The 21,579-nt window shown below is 42.2% G+C and overlaps 2 protein-coding genes across 2 annotated transcripts; both read right to left on the bottom strand.

Annotated features, from left to right (window-relative positions):
* Positions 1–3,029: 3,029 nt before the first annotated feature.
* On the bottom strand, positions 3,030–17,279 carry LOC116502121 (cystatin-A-like). Its single transcript, XM_032207869.1, has 4 exons — positions 17,226–17,279; positions 8,645–8,739; positions 4,761–4,862; positions 3,030–3,158 (listed from the first exon to the last, which is right to left on the bottom strand). The coding sequence occupies exons 2-4, from the start codon at positions 8,717–8,719 to the stop codon at positions 3,030–3,032; spliced, it is 306 nt and encodes a 101-aa protein (XP_032063760.1). The 5' UTR covers positions 8,720–8,739; positions 17,226–17,279.
* Positions 14,269–21,490, bottom strand: CCDC58 (coiled-coil domain containing 58). Its single transcript, XM_032207867.1, has 5 exons — positions 21,433–21,490; positions 20,986–21,111; positions 20,288–20,434; positions 17,226–17,285; positions 14,269–14,561 (listed from the first exon to the last, which is right to left on the bottom strand). Exons 1-5 carry the CDS (start codon positions 21,481–21,483, stop codon positions 14,511–14,513), a joined length of 435 nt encoding a protein of 144 aa, XP_032063758.1. The 5' UTR covers positions 21,484–21,490; the 3' UTR covers positions 14,269–14,510.
* Between the last annotated feature and the right edge of the window lie 89 nt (positions 21,491–21,579).

The following is a 21,579-nucleotide window of genomic DNA, read 5'->3' as shown; positions in this document are numbered from 1 at the left end:
TTGAAATCTGGTCTTTCAGGGATTACTTCTCTCTCAGCTCTCCATACTGTGTCAGGATGTCCATTTGTCATACACCGTGGGGAGTCATTGCCATGATACCCCAACAAGCTACAGCTGCGTGTGACTCTGAGCTGTTGGTAGCAACCGAGCCTAGTGCTGAGCTTTGTGGAGGAAATAGAAAATGTGCTGAGCTGGGGCAATTTTGAGGCCTGTGAAACCAAACCTGCACAGCATCTAGGGTGAGTTAGGGAGCACAGGACAGGATAGGGACAGTGGGATACTTACATCTGCCCTCCACCATGCTTCCTAACATTCAGAATCCACTCTTGCGTACAGAAAAGCACCAGAGTTTGGTGCAGCACCTGAGTGGTGGCAGTCGTGCTCACTTTCCCCAAGTTGGGATGCAGGCAGGATAGCAAATGTATTCATGTACAAAGAAGAAGTGTAATATAACTGAAAAGAGAAAATCTATTCACTGCTGTTACTCTTGGGCTGGGAGTGGAGTGAGGGCTTCGTAATGATGCAGTGCAACGAAGAAGGCCTTCTAGGTAGCACCAAGCTTGCAGCAGGGATTCCATGACTATTTCATATTGCCCTTGCAAACAAACCCTGAAATCTGTTTTTTTACCCAAGAATCTTACTGTATAGCCATGAGATTCTCGGCAGACAAGTGTGGGACAGAAAAAGGGCAAGCAACGCATGAGAGCTCACGTCCCTATCAGGGGTAGTGGGCAAGTTATTCTGACTTCTTCAGCACAGGTTTTACACTCTGGAAACTGGGATTGATGACTCCGAATGCTTGTTATTTTTTGGGTGAGCGAGAAATATTTACAGTTTGAAACGCTTCATATTGCAGTTATTAAATGATGGTAGAACTGGCCGGTGTTGTAAAGACTCAATCTGAGGTGTGTTGCTTTCCAAGCTTGCTTTTTGGAGGCCTGTCTGTTACATGATTTGAAGAGGGAGCTAACGCTGAAGACAGCCCTTTATTTTGTACAAATTGTATGTTTTAAATCTTCTATTTTAAAAGACCTAAAGTCTTGTGGATGTACATAGGAAACCGCTTTATATTTGTTGTTAAATATACAGGGCAGAAAGGGAAGCTGAGACGTTAACAGTGGAAATAACATCAACATAAATCTTCTAGAATAACAACACAGTGCTTTGGTAGAGGCTGTCTCCAGACTTGGTCTCTGTCTGTGATGACAGAACCACATCACTGTCTTGGTTGTGCTGCCTCTCTAGACTCCTGGCCTTGCTTTAACACACAAAAAAAGACCTTCGGGGTAATCAGGAACACTGATAGTGTGAGCCTTCAGTCCTAAATACATGAGTATTGCATCAGTCTTAATCACTTGATGTTTCCTTAAGGTGAAGCCTCAGCTAGAAGAAAAAGAAGGAAATCCTTTGATGTCTTCACTGCAGTGGAGTTTAAGGTTCAGGTGGTTGCTGGAACAAACTACTTTATCAAGGTAAAGGACACAGGGCAGTGGAATTCCTCTTAGGCTGCAAAAGGTTGATTCCCGTTCCATCAAAGAACAAGAAAATACCTTTTTTTTTTTTTTTTTTTTAACAAAGCTGGAAAAAACAATCTAGTTCTCTCATGCCATTCTCTTACTGCACAGTATTTGAAGGAATCACATAGCTCTCCTTTCACCTTTTGCTAATGCAAACCCAAGAACCTGCACTGGCTACAGTGCACCTCAACCAGAATTCTGTGCCTGAGGCGTGTTTGTGGACTTCCCAGGTCTGGAAGTTGCAGGGGAGACACTAGCACGTGTGGATTTGCAGCAAGCAGCAAGAGAAAAACATGCATCTTTTTATGTACTGTTTTGCAACGGTGAATACATCTGTAGATTTAAGGTATACTTAAATTTAAGTGTATTTTCTTGGCAAATACCGGAAGGTGGACTTGAACAGAAAGATTCAGAGAGCAAGGAAGAAGAGGAGTACTGTAGCCTTTGGAAACATTCCCTTGGTAATCATGTCTTTCCTCTTGCAGCAGTAGGATGTAATGTCCAGTAGAGGGTGTATGAGATTTTTAAAAAACTTGCTTATTTTCTGAGTCCTAAGGAGAAGTCCTAGAAAATAATTCAGACTGTAAAAGCATTTCTGCATTAATACAATAAGCATTTCTCTCTAATTTAGATGGTATATTTCACTGGCATTTCTCTGTTTTCTTTGCTGCCTTTGCAATAATGGTTGCTATCTTGTTCAGTTTTTTTCCGTGAGCCTTTTTCACATTCCAGATGATTAAATCATAGAATCACTTCAGTTGAAAAAGACCTCTAAGTTCATCTAGTCCAACCCTTAAACTAACACTGCCAATTCCATTGTTAAACCATGCCACTAAGCACCACATCTCTGTTTACATTAATATTTCTTTTACTTAGAAATACTTTGTTTTAATTGGGTGAGGCAACAAAAAAGGCTTTGGGGAGGGAGGATGGGGGTTGGAGGTCAGGTGTGTGTGTGTGTGTGTTTGTAATTTTGATATTTTACTTTGGGAGAGGTGGTGCTGCATTCTGAAATGACAAGAAACAGCCCACTTGTGTATGACACCAGGGCAGATTCTTGCTTCCACACTGAAGAAACTACACATGCACATTATTATGCCTCTTGTGGCAGGAATGCTCTGTGAGCATGTAACCAGAATGGTTTAGAGCATGATCTGCTTCCTAACTATTAAGGGGAGCTTCAGGGAGCTCAGACTACTTTTTTGCATGTATTCTTTTGCTTGCATCAGCCCAAAGAGTCCTCCCACACTCCCAATGTAGAACATTGGTGGAATACGTCAGGGCTGTTATGCACTGCTTGTTTTGCTAAAATAAGGTGGTTCCACAGATGGTATTTCTTAGCTTTTACTAGTATTTCAGAGCCCTCTCACGCTTTAGACAGGTGGCAGACTCAGACACAACAAGCAGGAGATGAACACAGCTTTCAAAACTTATTTTATTCTCATGCATTTACTGACACAGGCAGAATCCCCGTGCAACTTGCAGAAGTCGGGAAACATTCCCCACCATCGCTCAGAAGTAGTTCAGAGGATCATCTCTGGTTTTGCCAGTTTCATAACTGACAAGGCTGGGACCTTGATTCTCATGAGGAAGGGCTTGGAACACCCTTAAGTGGACGTAGCCAGTATCAGAATCTTGGACCTAGAAACCAGAACAGTGGGAGAATGAGGATCATGTCTGAAACTAAAAGGAGCTCTTACATACTTGGAAGAAGATCTTCTCTCAGAAGCTTAAGTTTAGGCATATCTTCACTTCTACTTCAGTGACTCTTAGCCCAACTCTGGATGGTAACACGTGGCAGGAGCTACATGGAGAACTCAGTCTCTACGTATCACAGATTGTAATAAAACACATAAAGAACATCAGACAGATGTTAATGGAAAATCAGGACTTCTTGGGGGTAGAAGCACCAGAAGAAACAAAAGGAGAAAGTTTTTGATGGCATTCCATTTAGCTCTTCGAGATCCTTGTCCATCAGCTTCAAACTTCTCGGGACATTTAGAGCAGGAGACAAAAGCCTAAGTCCTAATGGCTCAGAGGTGGGACAAGATGCAGACACCATATCAGCTCCTAGACGGTACAAAAAGATCTATCCAAAACCTTCACATGGTCTTAAGAACAACCCCAGAGATGCCATGACAACTTGAAAGCCAAGATCCCTTGTCTTTCTTACTGCAAACAGGCTGCTGTCTGGACAGACAACATGACATGTCTTTGTGCTTGCAGGGATGAGCATGAGCGACTGAAATAATTTTTAAAATAAACTTGCCTTCCGCTCCACAAAGCCTTCACAAAGATTTCCTACACAGTTGCACAGAATTTCCTGCATACAGAGCCAAATACAACAGGCGCTCAACTCTTAGTGTGTGAGGTCTACGGTATAAAAGGAAGGTTTAATGCCTTAGGCTCTTAAGAGGTCTTTACATGCCTTCTGGTGACTGCAGTGTTGCACTATGTTTGTCGTTGTCTGCGTTACATCTCAGCTGTAAATTTGTTGGTAAAATATTAGCAATGTGGAAAATTCCCAAGTGTAAAGAATGGGTCTTGCAACAGAGCTCATTCCAGTTAACGCTAAATTGAAGAACTGTTTCCTGTCACTTGCAAAACTTGGAAAGCCATCATCAGTCACCAGTGCTATAAATTCGTGTTTTAAGTTTGATTGCATATCTGTCTAACTTCTGAGTAGCTTGGTCATGAGGCTTACCATGGACAGCAGGCAAGTACTTTACACATGTGATTGCCTAGGTCAGCAATAAGCACTAAGGGAAGAAATCTAACTGGGCATGACTTCTGGCTCTACCTCTGCAGCAGATGACACAGAACCAAAGGGTCAACACATGTGCTTGCATATGAAACTAGACAGAAGATTCTGGGCTGCTTGCGTTAAATTTAAAAATTGACTAACTCTCCATCAGATGCTCGGGCTGACCTCAAATTAATCATCGTAAACACTACTGGAGGACACAAGAGGGAATATGAAATCTGCTGCTTTGCCTTCAAAGGCAACAGGAGAGCACAGTTCCGGCTAGTTTAGATAATTTGCAACAAGCACAGTGATTTCAGTTTTTATACTTCTATTCTAGAGTAGTGACAGAGGAATTTTATAAGCAGCTAGAGATAGTGTTGATTCTTGTTGGTCCCATCAGCTTGTCTACATTTGCTTCCCTTTCTTGCTATAAGCCACTATGCAAGTCACCTATATTGTTTGACTACAAAATAATCCCTCTTATAACACATACAAACCTTAATGAAGTAGTTTATTCCAGCAACCACCTGTGTCCTATATACTATGGCTTGAAAGGTGCTATATGTTCTGTTTTCCCTGCTTTCAAATTGTGGCTTCACCTGTATAAAGAAAGGGAAAAAATGGTGGTCAAGTTCACATTTAGGCTTTTCTACCACTCCAATTTTCATGTTTCTAAACACGTGCCTGCAATGAAATAACCCAGAACCATCAAAATAATTCAATTTACAACTAAATCTACAGCCTTCTTTCCTGGTTCAAGTGTTGCCTCCAGCATTCTTTAAAATCGCACTAGAATTAGGCTTCCTAATAGATTTTTTTTCTAAAAGCTGCCTAGCTAAACCGTTTCCTCCCAAAAACCAACAACATTCCATGCATAAACATCATAAATTCTTCACTACGTAGCAGTTGCAGATAGTGCAGTTTCAGAAGAAAAAATACTATGTGCTGAAAGCATTTACCCTCTCAGTTCAGGTAGATACGTTTATGTGCAGTATCCAAGTTAAGCCCTGTGGATCTTAAAATATGCACAGTTAAAACATTTACTGACTTTTCATATACATATTAAAAAAAAGTAATAAAACAAGTAACTATTTCTCCTGAAAGAAAGCATAGGGAAAGTTTTAAGTTCATTACCCATCACATTGGTATGGCCCTCTGAGGCAAAATATTCCTACAATTCCTACAATTACGAGGCAGGGAATTAGCAGGGGGACATCTGTGAGCAGTGATGGAAGTCTTTCCAGGTTTCTAAGGCATCACAATTTATGTACCAGTGATTGTTTTGCTACAGTTACTTGCATCCAAATTTCCAATAGAAAGGCATTCACTGCAAAAGTAACCAGAAAACTTATTTCTGTCATCTAGAAAGCATAAGCAATCTTTTGCAGGCCGGGTAACAGCCTCTCCTCAGCACATGACACACTTTAATGGCTTGATGCACGGAAGATGCATTCCAGAAGTCGGGCAGACCAGTGCATAATCACTCAGCAGCCTGCTCAGGCAGTCCCTGGGAGGAGCTCAGCACTTACCACCAGGCTGTTTCACACACAGAACAAATTGCCCTTCCCAGCACACCCACCTACAACTCTTTGCCACTCCCATTCCTTCCTACTGAGCAGGTCCCAAAGAGTGCCCTGGTGACATCCAAATCAACTGTTTTAAGTCAGAAATTATCCAATACCTTCAATTCATCATCCTGAGGCTTCTCTTACTCTCTCACTGTTATCATTTACTGAAGTAACTGCCTTTTGATGTTCATCCAGACTAACGAGGCAGGTTCCATATGGCTGCAATTTCCAACCCTCTTCCAGCTGGCTGGGTCTGGGGGCTTCTAAGGTGCAAAAGTTAACTGTGGCATCTTTAGGTACACTTCATTCCTCTCTCAAGACAAAAGAAAGTCAGCTCTTCCCCTCCCCAGGTTTATGATCTCGCCTGGCCTCTGACCACTATTTCCACACTTGTCATTTATGGACAGAGCCTTCAGTAAATTCAGGCAGGCAAGCACACAGCTTCTTAACCCACAAACGGACAAAGACAACATTTCTAAGCCCTTATGTAACAGCTCCTTAAACCCCAAACATTCCTCAGCTTTAGGCAACAGCTATAAAATAAGGAGACTGGATAAAGAGCATTCCCCAACTCACTAAGGTTTAAGGTACAAATGAGGCAAAAGGTGTAAGTAAATAATTATGTAATCCCAAGAGCTGATAGACCTTGAACAAATATAGCTATATATATGGTATATAGGATACTGAGTTATGCAAATCATATCAATTGCTCCTTCTCTTAGTAGATCATAAAATTGTATAGAATTGCATCATTAAAGGGTGACACTTACCTAGCCATAAGCACAGGAGGGCTGCCCCACCATAAGGTTTGCCTTCACAAGAACATTATCCTTAGAGAACTACATCAAAGGCTCTGCAGCGGGGCATGAGCTTTTTCAAAGGCAAATGGCCCGCAAAGGGGAGGGCTGAGAGGAGCAGCAGGGACACCCCTCTCTCACCCTCAGCAGAAGGCAGAAATTCACCTTGCAGAAAATTAAGAGTGAAGAATAATTTGCTTTCATTTTCCTGAACTTACTGAGAGTAGAAGAGCACCAAAAATTAGATCAGTCCTCTTCTGGAATCAAACCGAATGCCACTACATTCACATTTCAGATTCTGAATTTGTCCAGGATTTTGTGAACACTAGCACAGATTGAAACAAACTTTTACATTTTAAGGTGCATTTGTTGCCCACTGACCACCAGGCACAAGGTTTCATACCTGCTGTGCACTGCAATAGGGTAGGATTTTGATCACCCATAGCACAGCCCAGCATTAAAAACACAGCTCTGGTATGCTACAGTGCCCTAGCACTGTTCGAAGAAGGCCTTTAACACATTTAACACACCCATTGGTGAAACCTCACAGCCTTCAGCTGTCTGGAGACATTGCCCTCCCTGTCTTACACATGAAGAAACCACAATTGCAAATACACAAAGGTACCACAAACCCTGGCATCATTCTATGGTCTTCATCTGTCTGTGGTCTTCTCTCTGTGCGTAAAAAGGAGTTCGTGATCTATGCAAGTGCTGCTTGCTAAACCACATCTGTCAGCATAGGAGGAACAGTAATCCTGCTCCTGAGCAATTAAATCCATGTCCCACAGACAAATTTAGATAACCCTTTTCCCTCCTGTTCTGCAAACTATCTCTCCTCTGACTAGCCTGTTAGCATCAGCCACCAGCACACACACCAACTCTCCCCCATCTATATGTACAACTACAATGACAGCCCCAGTCTGCCTGTTTTACAGGGATCTCCTGGTTGCAATGCCTCTCCACACAAACAACCCAGCTCACCTTAGTCTGGCTCCCTCATTGCCTGCTGTTAGCCTACAGGCTCACAGGAAACACAAAACAGTGCTGGTGGAAATGCTGTCCACTATGGCACAGCAAAGGAGAGCTTGGAGCCCTGTGCATGCAGCAGTGTGCAGCAGTGTCAGCCAACATCTTCAGCCCCACTACTTCTTCTGTTTCCTCAAGTAGGGCATAAATTATACTTTGTACAGGTGCCAAAGAAGGAAGAGCTCGACCCTTCAGAGTTGTGAAGGTGAAGGGGATTGCTAGGATGGCTTGGAACACCAGATGGGAGGTATGAAAGGAGCTTTCCCATGCCACATTGCCCCCCTCCTGCTCCTCAATAGGTGCTCTCTACGTTTTAGAGTTGCTGCACCACAGAGCATTAGAGAGCATCTCCAGAGGTGTTGTCAACACTGGTGCTTCCAGGAAGGCACCACTCACTGCCTGTAACTACTCACTTTGGCAACTCAGAAGAGGTTTGGCAACTGCTCTCACCCTGTCCACCTTGTGCCAAGCTTGCCTTGCCCTGCGGGCTCAATAGCAGCCCCTGCACCACAGCTGTTATCTCTAGAAAGCACTAGATGCCAGGAAATTTAGTTACACGGCTATTTAGTTATGCCGTGTCCTGCATATAGTTTTTTTTTTCCCACATACACTGCACATGGCTTGTCCTGTCCACATCCTTCAGTGATTAATTTTGAATTAATCACCTTTTGAATTAATTCAGTCAGGTAAAATCTTCTCCCTTCAGATATATTGACATCAGTGCAAGAACAGTAGAGTTGGTCTTTTAACTGTACTCAAAGATTAAGTGAAGGTAGCCAGTACTATGCCTGCCTATGGACAAGGATGAAACACAGAAGTGATTTGGGTTTGTCTTACTTGCACAGTGCCCACGCAGAACGCTGAGAAAAATACTTCCTGGCAAGGGCATTTTCTTCACTTTCAACACTCAGTATCACCACCTGGTCTCCCAGCCTTGGCACAAGATTCACCCTTCACACAGACTTCATCTTTAGATAGGTTGCAACTCACCTGGTCAACAATATGCTGGACTTCTGGAGTAGCAGGCTTAGTTTCAGATAAGCCCCCAGTCATGACAGGCAACATCTCCGAAATGATGGGTGGTTCTAAGGAGGGAAGTCCAGAGCAGTCTGAGAAGAGTCACCCGGCACCTCGTATATATACACAGACACATGTGTCATGGGATCATATGACTTTTAACATATGGAACCTACCACTACCAAAGTGGAGGAGGAGAAAAATGCTGAGAACAGGGGCAAAAATCCATGTAAAGCACTAATGATATTAATAGCAACTATAAAGAGCACATTAAAATCTTATGTGAATAAAGTCTCCATGTCAGTTAGAAAAGTAAACGATATTCTCCCGCCATCCATACCTTAAGATAGTTGGTTAGGGCTGAAACTAGAACCTCTCGTCTCTCCACCCACATGTAGATGACTAGTCCATACACTCAGGAAATGCATCAAAACCACACCCAACATTTCCCAACACATTTAATATCAGAAGAAAGCGTTCAGCAATTTCCTTAGTGCAGGCCCCATTCTACTTGAAATTGTATTGTCTCAATATCCTTCCAGGTGAGAAAGAGGAACAGATTTTGTTTTACATGCAGTGACATTACATACTTCTGCCTGACCAGAAAGATGCAGAGGCAAAATTCAGAAGGGGAAAAAATTAAGTCCTTGGCTCAGGTAAATACTGCAAGTTAGTTAATTCTGTTCCTTTCCTATCAAACCTGTAGTTAGTTGCATTCAGACAATCAAGATAAAGATTCAATACGTGGTACTATTTATGCTTTTCTTGAAACTCTGGTGTCAGTTTCCTGCTTATTGACCTCCTCACAGGTAACAAGCAATGCAACAGACTGCAAACACATACTTCATGTCTAACTTCAAGGCCAAAAGAGACTTGAAAAGAGCTTTTCTTGGCACAAAGAGCTTGAGATTGAGAAACTAGGGCTGACAGGACTAAATCCAACGGTACACAGATCAAGATAGGGGCATGTTACAGATAAGGATGTTGCAGAATTCTCCAGAACTGTTATGTAACTGGATGAAAGCCATATGAGGAAAAACTGCTGTCCTAATACCACTTCCTGAACAAAGTGAAAAACATTCACAGTTCTTAGGAATAAAGGGAGTGGCGGGTATTGGAAGTTTCCCATTTTCTCTGAATTCATCACACCAGATGAGGAGATCCTCACAGCCCCGTTCATAGAGGGAACGACAATTCAAGCCAATGAGCTCAGCCTCTTTCTTTTGTACAAGACATTGCTGATTCACTCAAGCACTGATCATCTTCTGCCACATTCCTACCACGTGTCTTATTCACACAGCAAGACAGATGAGCTAGCTAACTGGGAGAGCCAGCTCACCACGCTGAGGCCACAAGTCACAGAGTACATCCAATAACAGCACAGCACCTGGGCTAAACAAAGCCAGTTTAGAAATTTCTCCACTCACCAGGACGCAGATCTCACTAATGCCCTTGGAAGGTATTCTGATACGGTTCCCAAAGCAACACAACCCCTCTGGAGAACGCTTGCTTCTGATTAGTAAGAAATGCACTGAGTACAAAGACCAGAAGAGTTACATTATAACCTCAGGAAGACTGTAGGAGTGAAACTAAAGACACTGATGTTGTGTGGAAGTCATTCATTGGACTCCACATTTCTGGGTTTGTTGGGTTTTGACTTCAAAAATTTTGTCTCAAAATGCAGTGGTACATCTAACACTGGCATGCAGTGCTCTATTCTTGCACATGTAGCTCACTAAGTCATTTTTAAATGCTGACATTTCACAAACTTGTTAATCAGCGGCAACGGGCTATCCAAGGCAATCTAAACCTCTCTCCATGAAGCTTTGGATGCGATGAAACAGCATTTGGAATGCTGCCTTGAAAAAAAAAAGCCATCCTCATTACATCTCTTGCAGAACATTGACAATTTTGACCACATCTCCACTTCAGCGTATGTGACACGTTTGATGTTACATACCATTCCAGCCCATGCTCAGCATTTGCCCAGACTGCAGTTTTTCTTCACGTAAATGTTCTGCTGTAAGCTTTGAGAATCTGTGCTGGAAGAACAGCAATACTGTTCTATATAACTTTAAAGCTGGGTAGCATCTTCTACTTATTCAGCTAACGAAGAAAAAACTTTGCAGCATGTACACCACTACTCTCTGGTTCTATGCAAGCAATTTTAAGTAGTAAACAGAAGCTGTAGTCAATAAAAGTAACAGTACAGTAACAACAACAACAAAAAAAGAATCTAAACCCTAGGATTAGGTATTTATGAGTTATTTTAAAAAAGAAATGAAGCCATCTCCATAGAAATGATAGGGACATCTAAGGGAGTATGTCAGTCCTGTGGTTGCACGGTGATAAGACATGACTAATCTTGACTGGATGAAATGACACATGGTCTGCACCAAATATCATCAGCTGTGAAAGGAAAGCAGTCCTCCATCTGCTGACTGAGGATCTAGTTGGCATCATCACAGCTTCTCATTAAAGTGCTTTTATTTGCAAGTATTTGTTGGGTCCAGTGTTTGATACACGTGACGTCAAGAGGCCCAGTAATTTTGTGCCTACCTTGATGGCAAAGTTGAAAGAGAATTCAATCGCAGACCAAGCAAGATCCCAGAATGAAGAGGAGTCACTAGATACAGACAGTATTTTATCTACACTCATTTAGTGTGGCCCACAGCTCACACCAGTACTGCTTATATTCCACCACAAAACATCCCACCTCACAGACAGCACGTGTGCACCTGCAGCCCAGAAAGCCAACCATGTCCTGGGCTACATTAAAAGCAGTGTGGCCAGCAAGTTGAGGGAGGTGATCCTCCCCCTCTGCTCTGCTCTCGTGAGACCCCACCTGGAGGGCTGTGTTCAGCTCTGGGGCCCCCAGCACAAGGACATGGAGCTATTAGGACATGTCCAGAAGAAGGCCACAAAGATTATCAAGGGGCTGGAGCACCTTTCCTATGAAGACAGGCTGAGGGAGTTGGGGTTGTTGGAGTCAGAGAAGAGAATGCTGCAGGGAGACCTTATAGCAGCCTTCCAGTACCTAAAGGGTGCCTGCAAGAAAGCTGGGAAGGGACTTTTTGTCAGGGAGTGTAGTGATGGGACAAGGAGTACCAGATTTAAACTAAAAGAGGGTAGGTTTAGATTACATGTAAGGGGGTAATTCTTTACTACAAGGGTGGTGAGGCCCTGGAACAGGTTGCCCAGAGAAGCTGTGGATGCCCCATCCCGGAGGTGTTCAAGGCCAGGCCGGATGGGGCTTTGGGCAGCCTGTCTGGTGGTAGGTGTCCCTGCCCATGGCAGGGGGGATGGAATTAGATGATCTTTAAGGTGCCTTCCAACCCAAACCATTCTATGATTTTATGACAGATCTTAACTATCAAAAGATGGTAAAGCTTTTCCTCCTTTCCCATGCCCTAAAGCATGACATGCAATTCCAGTTACTCACCTTAGTGTTCCACTAAGCTCAAGAGCATTCAAACAGCCTCTGATCCATGCCATTTGCCATATGCTGTAAGAGATAGCCCTCTGCACTCAGAGCAGACCAAATAGAGTAATTCAACTTTTTAGTACAACCCTTTGTATGTGACAAGCTGTAAATAACTGGAGAGCACCAAACAGGGACTTAAAAATCTTTTTAGGGTTCAGAACCTTTACCATATACAGGCTTATATAGATCTACTTGCTTAGCTTTATATTCAAATGAAAAATTGCATTAGAGGTTGCTTTTTTTTTCCCTTAGATCTCTCCCAATTAATGCTAAGCTGCACTACCAGAAACACAAACAAATAAACAACCCCCTCCCTCCCACCCTCCCCCCAAAAAAAAAGTCCTACAAATGTATCCCATCCATACAGGTCACTTTTCACAGCATCTGCTTAGCTGAAGTTCTCACACAACTGTTGAGCAGACATCTGGATGGATAAAGGAAGACAGTGATTAATTCCCATTAGAATCTCGAGTTTCTACTGATATACAACAAAAGTTTAATTATTTCAGAGATATTAATGCTACCTTATACGCACTGGCAGAAATTTGTATCATACAACTGGCTTAAAAGGACTGCAGCTGTAGACCCAGACCCTGGAGAGAACAAATATTTTAGGCACTTACATTAGGTGCCAGCCTTAGAGCAGTGACTTTGAAATTAAAACTAACTATTCTCAGCATTTGATTAACGGACCATCTCCTGTGGAAATCAGGTTACTGGCAATTCAGCCCACAGTTCTGAGAAGTACTCGACTTCCACTTTGCTTTAATATTAAAGAATAAACACTAATAAGGATTTATCAGTGTAATAGCAAACTTTTTTTCCCCTTGCTTTCATACTTGCAGAAAAACAATGAATACTTCAAGAGGGAAATGAGAGCTTCATTCAATCAGAGTAAAGCTCTGCTTAGAGCAGTTACAATACCTTAAGGTTTTTTGTTTGTTTGTTTGTTTTTTAAGAAAAAAAGTGTTTCAATATTAGGATTTACACCCTTAAAGAATTAAAATAGATTTCTACTTCATTCTCAAAAAAAAAAGTGTGTCTAAATGACACCACAACCACCACGTTGTCTAAAAAAACAAAGGTGACCATGTAGTCTAAGGATCTCTACTGGACAAATGACTATGGAGATGATACTACAAAGTTCTTTGCAATTTTCAGTGACACAAAGACATTCCTCCAGCTACTTCCTACTCACCCTATGTGCAAAGCTTTTAAGGACATGAGACTACGCAGTCATTTCAGTAGTGTAACTGAATTCCAAAGTGTTTGCGAGATGGTGCCTGTACTTTTAAGGCTCTGATCAATGTTGTTTTTTTTTAAGCATTATTACTCTAACAGAAACAGCTGGTAAGCAAGCACTCCATTTGACTTGTCAGTCAGAGTTAGTAAAAATAAATAAATAAATAAAGTAAAAAATAAAGATATAATCACAGCAATTTCACTTTAGTCATATTTTTCCAGTTTTAAATGATGCTTTCTTTGCTGTACTACTGCAGGGGTGTTATATTTAAAGCTTTCTAAATACAATACAAAAAGCAGATTCAGCAGTATCAGGTATGCACAGCTATTTTCTCTAGATATAATTCACCTACAGAACTAATTTTTTAGAAAAAGGGGTGGAATAGGGACACTAGAGTTAGCTGTCTCCTTCCTAAATGCTGTTCAAATGCACGTTTTCATTTCCAACACAAAGTAGTTTTAATCAACACCACATTCTGTGTTTAAAAAAAAAAAAAAATCCAGAGCATGGTAACAAAGGTGCAACAGCAGCTGCAACAGATGCTGCCTGTCAGCATTAGGGAAGTCAAAGGAAACTTGTATCCACAGGCAGGGTTTGAATCAATGTTGCTAGTGTTGAGTAGTTCAAAAGAAGGCTGGTGGCTTCTTACTTTGATGAGTGCTGAAACTATGGTTGCTTATCATTCTGCAATGTTTATTTCCTTGTGAATTTTTGCACCATGTTCAATGACTGCTTACCAAGCACCAGTTCTGGGAAAACCCTGTCCACACTGCTCAGAGTTGTTTGTTTGTTTAAAAAAACAAACAAAAGCCCAACACTTTCTTCCCCTCTTGGGCTCCTGAAGCTTTGAAGTTTAAGAAAGATACCACATTCCATTTGAAAATTATTTTAATACTATAAAACTCATTTGTTCACATATTTTGTACAAAAGATGAGTTGTTTTCTCTTAATTAGAGGAGAATTATTTAAATTGAGATTCCAGCTAGAGTAGGTCCAAAACAAAACGGGACTGGGTTCTCCTGGCTCTGGAGGGTCCCAGTTCAGCTCGCCCAAGGTCTCTTTCCAGTTTGGCTCTCTTGGTTATGGACCACCTTGATGGAAAGTACTTAACATCATTGACTCTTCGGAGGCTTGTAATGAATTCGGCAACGTTCATTAAATACCTGAGACAGCAAAACAGAAGAGCAAAAGTGAGTAAGTCCATGTGTATGGGATGACCTGATCTTCAGAGCTAGTTCAGGCAACTGTCTCCTCCTGTAGCACCCACTCTGAGGTGCCCAGCCCTGCTGTACCAATAAATGGTACTTACCAAGGCATCTGTCTCCATTCACTTTCTCTCCTGGCTTTACTGAATCCAAAGCTTGCAGCCTGGTGCTGGGGGACTGACTGCACAGCACTAAGAGTATTCTCCCTCAGATAGGGCAGACATAATCCCGGTGGTCTGTCACTATCAAGGATGCTGAAGCTTTTGGTTGATTGGTTGGTGGGAGATTTTGTTGTTGCTGTTCTAAAGAGGGAGGGAAAAGACCAGCAGAAGGATCCTGACCAGCTGTGTTTTGTTAAGTTCACTGTGGCATTGAAACTGGGACATCGCGTTCTTCTCTTTCCTGAGCAAACACACTTTACATTGTTGGGACAGCTAAAAAGAAGTGCAAGTATGTGTTCTTGGAAGCAGTGGTCTTGTTTTTAATTATTTGACTGGGGATGCTGATGTTGCCAGCATCCCCTCAGAAAGGGCACGCTGCTCTCGCCGCATTCACCTTTCTCTGGGTAAAATTTATCACAGAGCCAAAACCTGAAGATCATTTTCATTTAGCTCAAACTTGCAGACCTCGTCAAACAGCCTGCTTAACCTGATGTGGGCCAGTCATTAAATTACAGCAGTTTTAATCAAAAGCACCACACACAGACTCACACCAAAGTTACTGGGGCTGTTTTCACAGGATTTAGTTATTTAAAGTTTTGGCGCCAAACTATCCCGCACACGTCCTGGAGTGTAGCACGAGCTCCACCTAGCACCAAGCTGAGGCACTGGTGGTTATTAGGTCCACCAGCAGCACTCCCACAACGATGTATTTTGCCAGGGTATCCAGGTACTTTTCAGATCTCCAAACGCCTTTGATGTTGAGGATGTCAAGTTGTGTTAAGTCTCCCTTAGGCTTCACATGCTAAGTGACTACTCTTGTCATCTTGGGGAAGTAACGTGTTTTATTTAAAATGTTATTTGAAAGTTTATCTTCCTAGAATTGTCTACTTTTGCAACTGATCTCCTTATTCAGCACCAATGGCAAACTTCAACAAAAGCGAGGTGTGCAGCATGCCTTAGTTATGCATTTATACCTAACAATTTTTAAGTAATCTTTGACTTATCATCAAATTTGGTTCACTTTAAGAAAGACACATTACAAACTAATTCGCATTAAAGAAAAAATGGAAGTTGTGATATAATTTATTTCACATGCACACACAGCCTGTCTCACTACATTCCCACATGCAATGCAAAGCTCTGGATGAGTTAGGAGCATGTAAAGACCTGAAATCAGGTAACTGATAGAAGGAAACAGCAGAAATCAACAGTCAACAAAAAATTTCCTATTCAGAAGCATTTTAATACTAGGAAGATTGTTCCGCTTCTGTCCAAGTCATTTAATATGACTGTCATAAAGGGTACTGGAAATACACTTTAATCCACTGTAAGGCCAGCTCTCTCACATCAAACAACATACCAAAAAAAAAAAAATTTCAATTTCCAGCTTGCTATCACGCAAACTTTGAAAGCATCATTATCAGTATCTCTTTAGACCATGAAAGATCAATATTACCATCTTACTAACACTGCCTCCTACTTTTAGGATCATCTACCCACAGATCTCAGTGTGTTGCTCAGTCCAATTAACTCCTATAGTCTACCTGTGAAGTATTACTTTTTTCAGACAAAAAAACACTGTCCAAGATACCCTAAAATGCATGTTGCTATGTAAAAGTTTGATTTTGATGTCTTATGTAGTAATACAAAACACTCTGCTGATAAAGGTGATATATAGAGACTAATGCAAATGTGTTATTTTGGAACCCAACTCACCCTACGCCTTTTTAAAATAAAACTGACAGTAGAGTTGCCATGAAATGTTCGCCACTGGTGGCCTGTAGTGCGTTGTTAAAGATAGAGCATTTCTGAGTTTTATCCAAACTGGCTCTAAATTCATTAAACTTAATGCACTAATTAATTAAGGGCATGACTAGCTTTTTCTCTTTTAGCTTTTTCCATTCAGTATTGACTGGGAAACCCTTTAAACACTCATCTGTTCAGTCTCCATGGTGCTCCATTACGGTGACTAGACCTCCAAGAACACCCAAGACTTAAAGCTCTATTGCATTTATCCTGATGCAAACTTCAGGGCTAAAATCCTAAAGCAGAGATTAAGAAAGGAGCTGCGGCAAGTGTTAGCTCTCTGCAAAAAAATCTTTTACATTTAGCAAGGGAACGAGGTTACTTATGCAGAATTGAGAACTCTAGAAAGCTAGGACAAAGCACAAAATCATGCTACAAGTGAAATGCTGCAGCAAGAGAATATGCAGGGAGTGCTTCACAGTCCCTCCTCCCCACTGAACCAGCCACATTTCTTCCCTTCACAGTGCAACTGAGAAGCTTTGGTGTCTGCTTGTACAAATAGGAAAATGACTGAGCGCTTTCCCTACTTTCCCCAGTGCTGCCCTCACCTATCTCTAGTCCACCTGCCTCCTAAGGCATCAGTCCCACACCTGCAGTGCAGGACAGTTCAAACCCACAGCAAAGAACAACACCACTTTGGTAAATGACTGAGTACCTTCCAACTTCTGTCGTTTACCACTTCTTCGACGTTCAGCTCTGACTGCATCAATTTCAACTGCAGAGAATAATACACAAAGAAACAGGTTAAAGCCAGTACCAGGTGTGCATCCCATCCAATGGTACAAACTGAAGGCGGTCATCCTGAAAGCCTGGTCCCTCCATTCAGCCAATGCTTTGGGTATGCTAGAGTTGTCCACAAGATGCACTGTGAAGGCAGACTTGCAATGCAAGCCTTGCAGAAATAGCTACTGGTTACTAATTCTCCACTTTTAAATATTGCCCATCAAGACTTGCCAGCATTTAGCTGATTAACCTTCACGGCTTCACCAACAAAAATAACGATGCCAAATTCAAGCACTCAGCACAGGGAATGGTAGTGCTAGGGTTAGCTTTGCAGGCTGGAGTTCTCATTCTTCCACACATGCATTATTAGAGTCAAATAGGACAGCTGGCAACAAAACTATGATGGAAATCAATCAGATTCTTGATTTAGGATTAAGATCACGAAGACACCCCCTCTGCTTTCTTTGCCGTCTACTCTGTGTACTGACCAAAAAAGGATCTACAAGAACAGATCATATATGTTCATGTTCTCTGAACCATTTACTATGGTACGTGATCACAGTAGGACAAATCAGATTTACATAGATCCAAGAAATGCCACAATAAGCAGTACTTGAGCACTCGCTCAATCCGTGAGAACTTTTTTTCACCTCTGTTAGTAACTCCAAGGGGCACTCGTGACAGCTGCGTTCAGATGACCTGTGGGAATTTGACCCTGCCACACATTCCAGAAGCAGTAGTAGAGGACTTAAAGCCCAACTACCATTTATGCCTATGTTTGGGATTTATTTTTGTTGGAGTTTTAGACTCTAGAATGAATAAATTTTAAGTATGTGGCTCTAATTCGAGAGCTGGTGAACAAATACAAACCAAGAGGGCAATTACATTAAAAAAAAAAAAAAAACTCCAAGCAGGATGTCCAGACACACACACACAGCTTATATAGGTGTTGGATGAGCTTTTACCTACTCAAAAGGACTCCAAACTGTTTGAAATAATAACCCAGCATTAACAGGGTTGCTAGATGACCAGCATTAGTCTCTATAAAACAACTGGAGATCTTGAACATTTCAAAGAAGGGCTTTTCCTGCTGGAATACATGAATAGGTTTACAGTTGCCAGCATCGTCACATAACTCAGCTTTGACACCAAGCCTCAGCAAAACTACTATACAGCCTGTTGCTTAGGGTTACAGACCCAAACAGGAGTGCAATCAGAGTTAATCAACAAGGCTATACAGGTGTTTGTTTGTTTCTAAATTTGCATTTTTTTCCCCTCTCCTCCTAAAAACATACTCCAATGTTTTTTAGCAGGCCCCACTAATTCACTTCATAAAGCTAATACTTGTTAAGCTATATGTTTTGAACTTGGAGAATTAATTTGGGTGGCTATGTCATTTCATATAAAAGAAATGACATTTCATATAAAAGAAATAAGATGATACCAAATTAATACAATAATCAAATGATAGTTTTATGTAAGTAACCTGAAAGAATTGACTACTAGACCCACACAGTTCCAAGGTTTTTTAAGCAGTGACCTAGAAGCAGTAACTTTATACAAAGTCCTCCATTTTGTAGCATTAACAGTATGCAAAAAGTATAAAGAACAGACCTGTATTTCTAACAAATATATATTTAAAATGAGTAATCTTAACTGTAGGACATATTCTCCCAAGAGAGCTTATTTGAGTTCCAGAAAAAAAAAAAAAAAAAAAAAATGAACTCATGATGAAGGAAAAGAAAAAAGTAGAAATGGAGAAGAAACCACTCTCAAAATCAAGTGCAAATTTGAGGTCATCTGATCAAAGGACTTCTGGGATGTTTCCAAATTACAGATTTCTTTTAACGTTTGAAATCACGTCCAATTATTAAACATTATCATTGAGATTCTCCTATTGGTTTCAGCAGTAGGTTTCAGGCTCAGTAACTAAGTGATTTAAAGAATTGACTCTGGAAAAAAAAAGAAAAAAACTTATAGGAAATATTCAGCTATCATTTCAGTAGACCAAAAGTAATATGGATGCTTATTAGAAGTTCTGTAACTTAGGCTTTAAGAACAAAACCACTTGCCTGCCACTTGGTTCTTTAAATCTGAGCTCACAACAGAGCACTTCTCTGAGAGCATGTCAAACATGCTCAATGCCTGGGAAAATCAGTAGCTAGTTTGTGAACCCCTGAACTCAAGTCATCTCTCCAGAAAGCTCTTCGATTACAACTGCATCAGCATTCAAGTGCTCTGCAAAAGACCACTTCTTTCCACTTCTGACAGTCCATCTAATTCACCTCTGGTGAATTCGCTTTCCATCCAGAGGCCATAAGGTTGAGAAGGTTTGAACATTAAAATTCCTTGTGCAAAGCCAGAAATCACTCTCACAGCATAAAAGCTAAACACTAAACAACAACAAAAAAAATGGCTTAAGTGGAATTCAAGGTTGACTAACAGCTCCTCACAGTGGACAGGAACTCCAGTTAATACACTGAGTAAGAATAATGCTTCTCAGGGTGATGTTGAATAGGGACAGCTTTAAGTCTGTATAACTGTGTGGTGCAAGAGACAAACATGAAAGACATTTCATTATCTTCTAGTGTTTGCATCTTGGCACACATCCACCATTTGCAGATAGACTACTTTTCACAAAATCTCAAAAAAGGTAAAAGGAACCTCTGGGCATTTTGAAGAGAATAAACAAGCCCCAGTTGAGTTGTACACTAAGTGGCGTTAGTCAGTGAAAGTTAGAGTCCACTCTGGAAGAGCATGCATGTTTTGCTATGCATTTGTGTAATAGAATCTCCAAAAATGTTCAATTTACAGGATAAAAGCAGTTCTGTTCTGAGTGCCAGCGAAAATACCACTCACAAACCCATCTGACAAGAACCCAGGACAACACTTAAGTCAGAACCCCCTTCAGGTTCCCTCCATCACGGAAATCTTTCAAGTTGGGAAAGACTCACTCTGACTTCTAAGTGACCACACAAAATCCCCACCACTCACCTTTGTCTGCTCTTTCCTGAGTTGCTTTAATAACGCTACGTCATCTTGTGCCTTTTCCCTCTCTTCTCTGAGAGTTTTCACTACACTGGAAGTCTGAGCGATGCAGTTTTTGATGATTCTCTCTCTGTTGGTGTGAGCTTCCATCAGCTAAGTGGGGATGAGACAAAGTCACAACAACTAGGTCAACTACCGAAGGGAAAAAAAAAAAAAAAAAAAAAAAAAAAAAAGCTCTGAGTTACAACCTGAGTTACAAATTTAAGAGACTTTCTGAAGTTAAGGCATTGCTATGCCTGCAGAACTCCCTTTTACTCTATAATCTACACAGAAGCAATGTTGCTTTGAGCAGTAGTTACCGACGTGGACTGATGGTAAAAGTCAAAGATACACAATAAGAGTCTGACTTTTGGACCACAAAAGTGCGCCAGCACCCATTCTTAAAAGAAAGTGGGGTGTCTGCAGTACACCTCAAAGGACTGGTATTGCAGGACAAGCAAGTCCACAGCATGGTTTAAGAGTGAAGTAGCTTTCGCATGCGTGTGGTTTAGCTACGTAGGGAAGTCAGGCGTGCCATTATGAATGCATAAAGCATGGTGCATCAAGGGTCTTTTCCTTAGAAAAGGAGGCGTGCAGCTTTAGCGGCTAAAGAACAGAGCAAAAACTCGGAAAATAAGTCGGAGGTTAAAGAAACAGACACTTACAGACTGGTAGAGCGCTTTACACGTCTGGCTGGCGTCGACTTTCCCGACGAAGGAGGCCGTAGGAATCGTAGTGTTCAGCTCGTGGACGATCCTGTCGTCGATCGTCCTCATCACCCTGAGCAACTCCTGCATCAAATAACAATATAAATAAATAAATAAATAAATAAACAAATGCATGCTTATGCAGTCCGGGCCACGAAGGGCAGGCGGGCGCCCCTCAGGGCGTCCCAGCGGCCTGCTGCGCCCCCTGCCTGCCCCACACACACGGCCGGGGGCTGCCGCCGGGCGACCCGAGCGAGGGCCGGGAAGACCGAGGAGGGACCGAGGAGGGACCGAGGGGGCACCGGGGGGGGCAGCCCGGGCGGCCACGCGTGGCGACGACCCTCGGCGGGGAGAGGAGGAGGCCCGCAGGCCCGGCCCGGCCCCCCCCCGCCCCGCTCTCGCTACCTGGAACTCGGCGAAGTCCTCGCAGCCCGCCGCGCTGCTGGGCGCCGCCATATTGGCAAGGCCGAGGGCGGAGCGGGGGCCGGGGCCGGGGCGGCACCGGGCGGGGACGGGGAGCGGGGAACGGGGAGGGAGGGAGGGGGGGAGGAG

The sequence above is a fragment of the Aythya fuligula genome, chromosome 1 (assembly GCF_009819795.1).
Source record: "Aythya fuligula isolate bAytFul2 chromosome 1, bAytFul2.pri, whole genome shotgun sequence".
Classification (NCBI taxonomy): domain Eukaryota; kingdom Metazoa; phylum Chordata; class Aves; order Anseriformes; family Anatidae; genus Aythya; species Aythya fuligula.
This window is presented reverse-complemented; position numbering and strand designations above follow the sequence as displayed.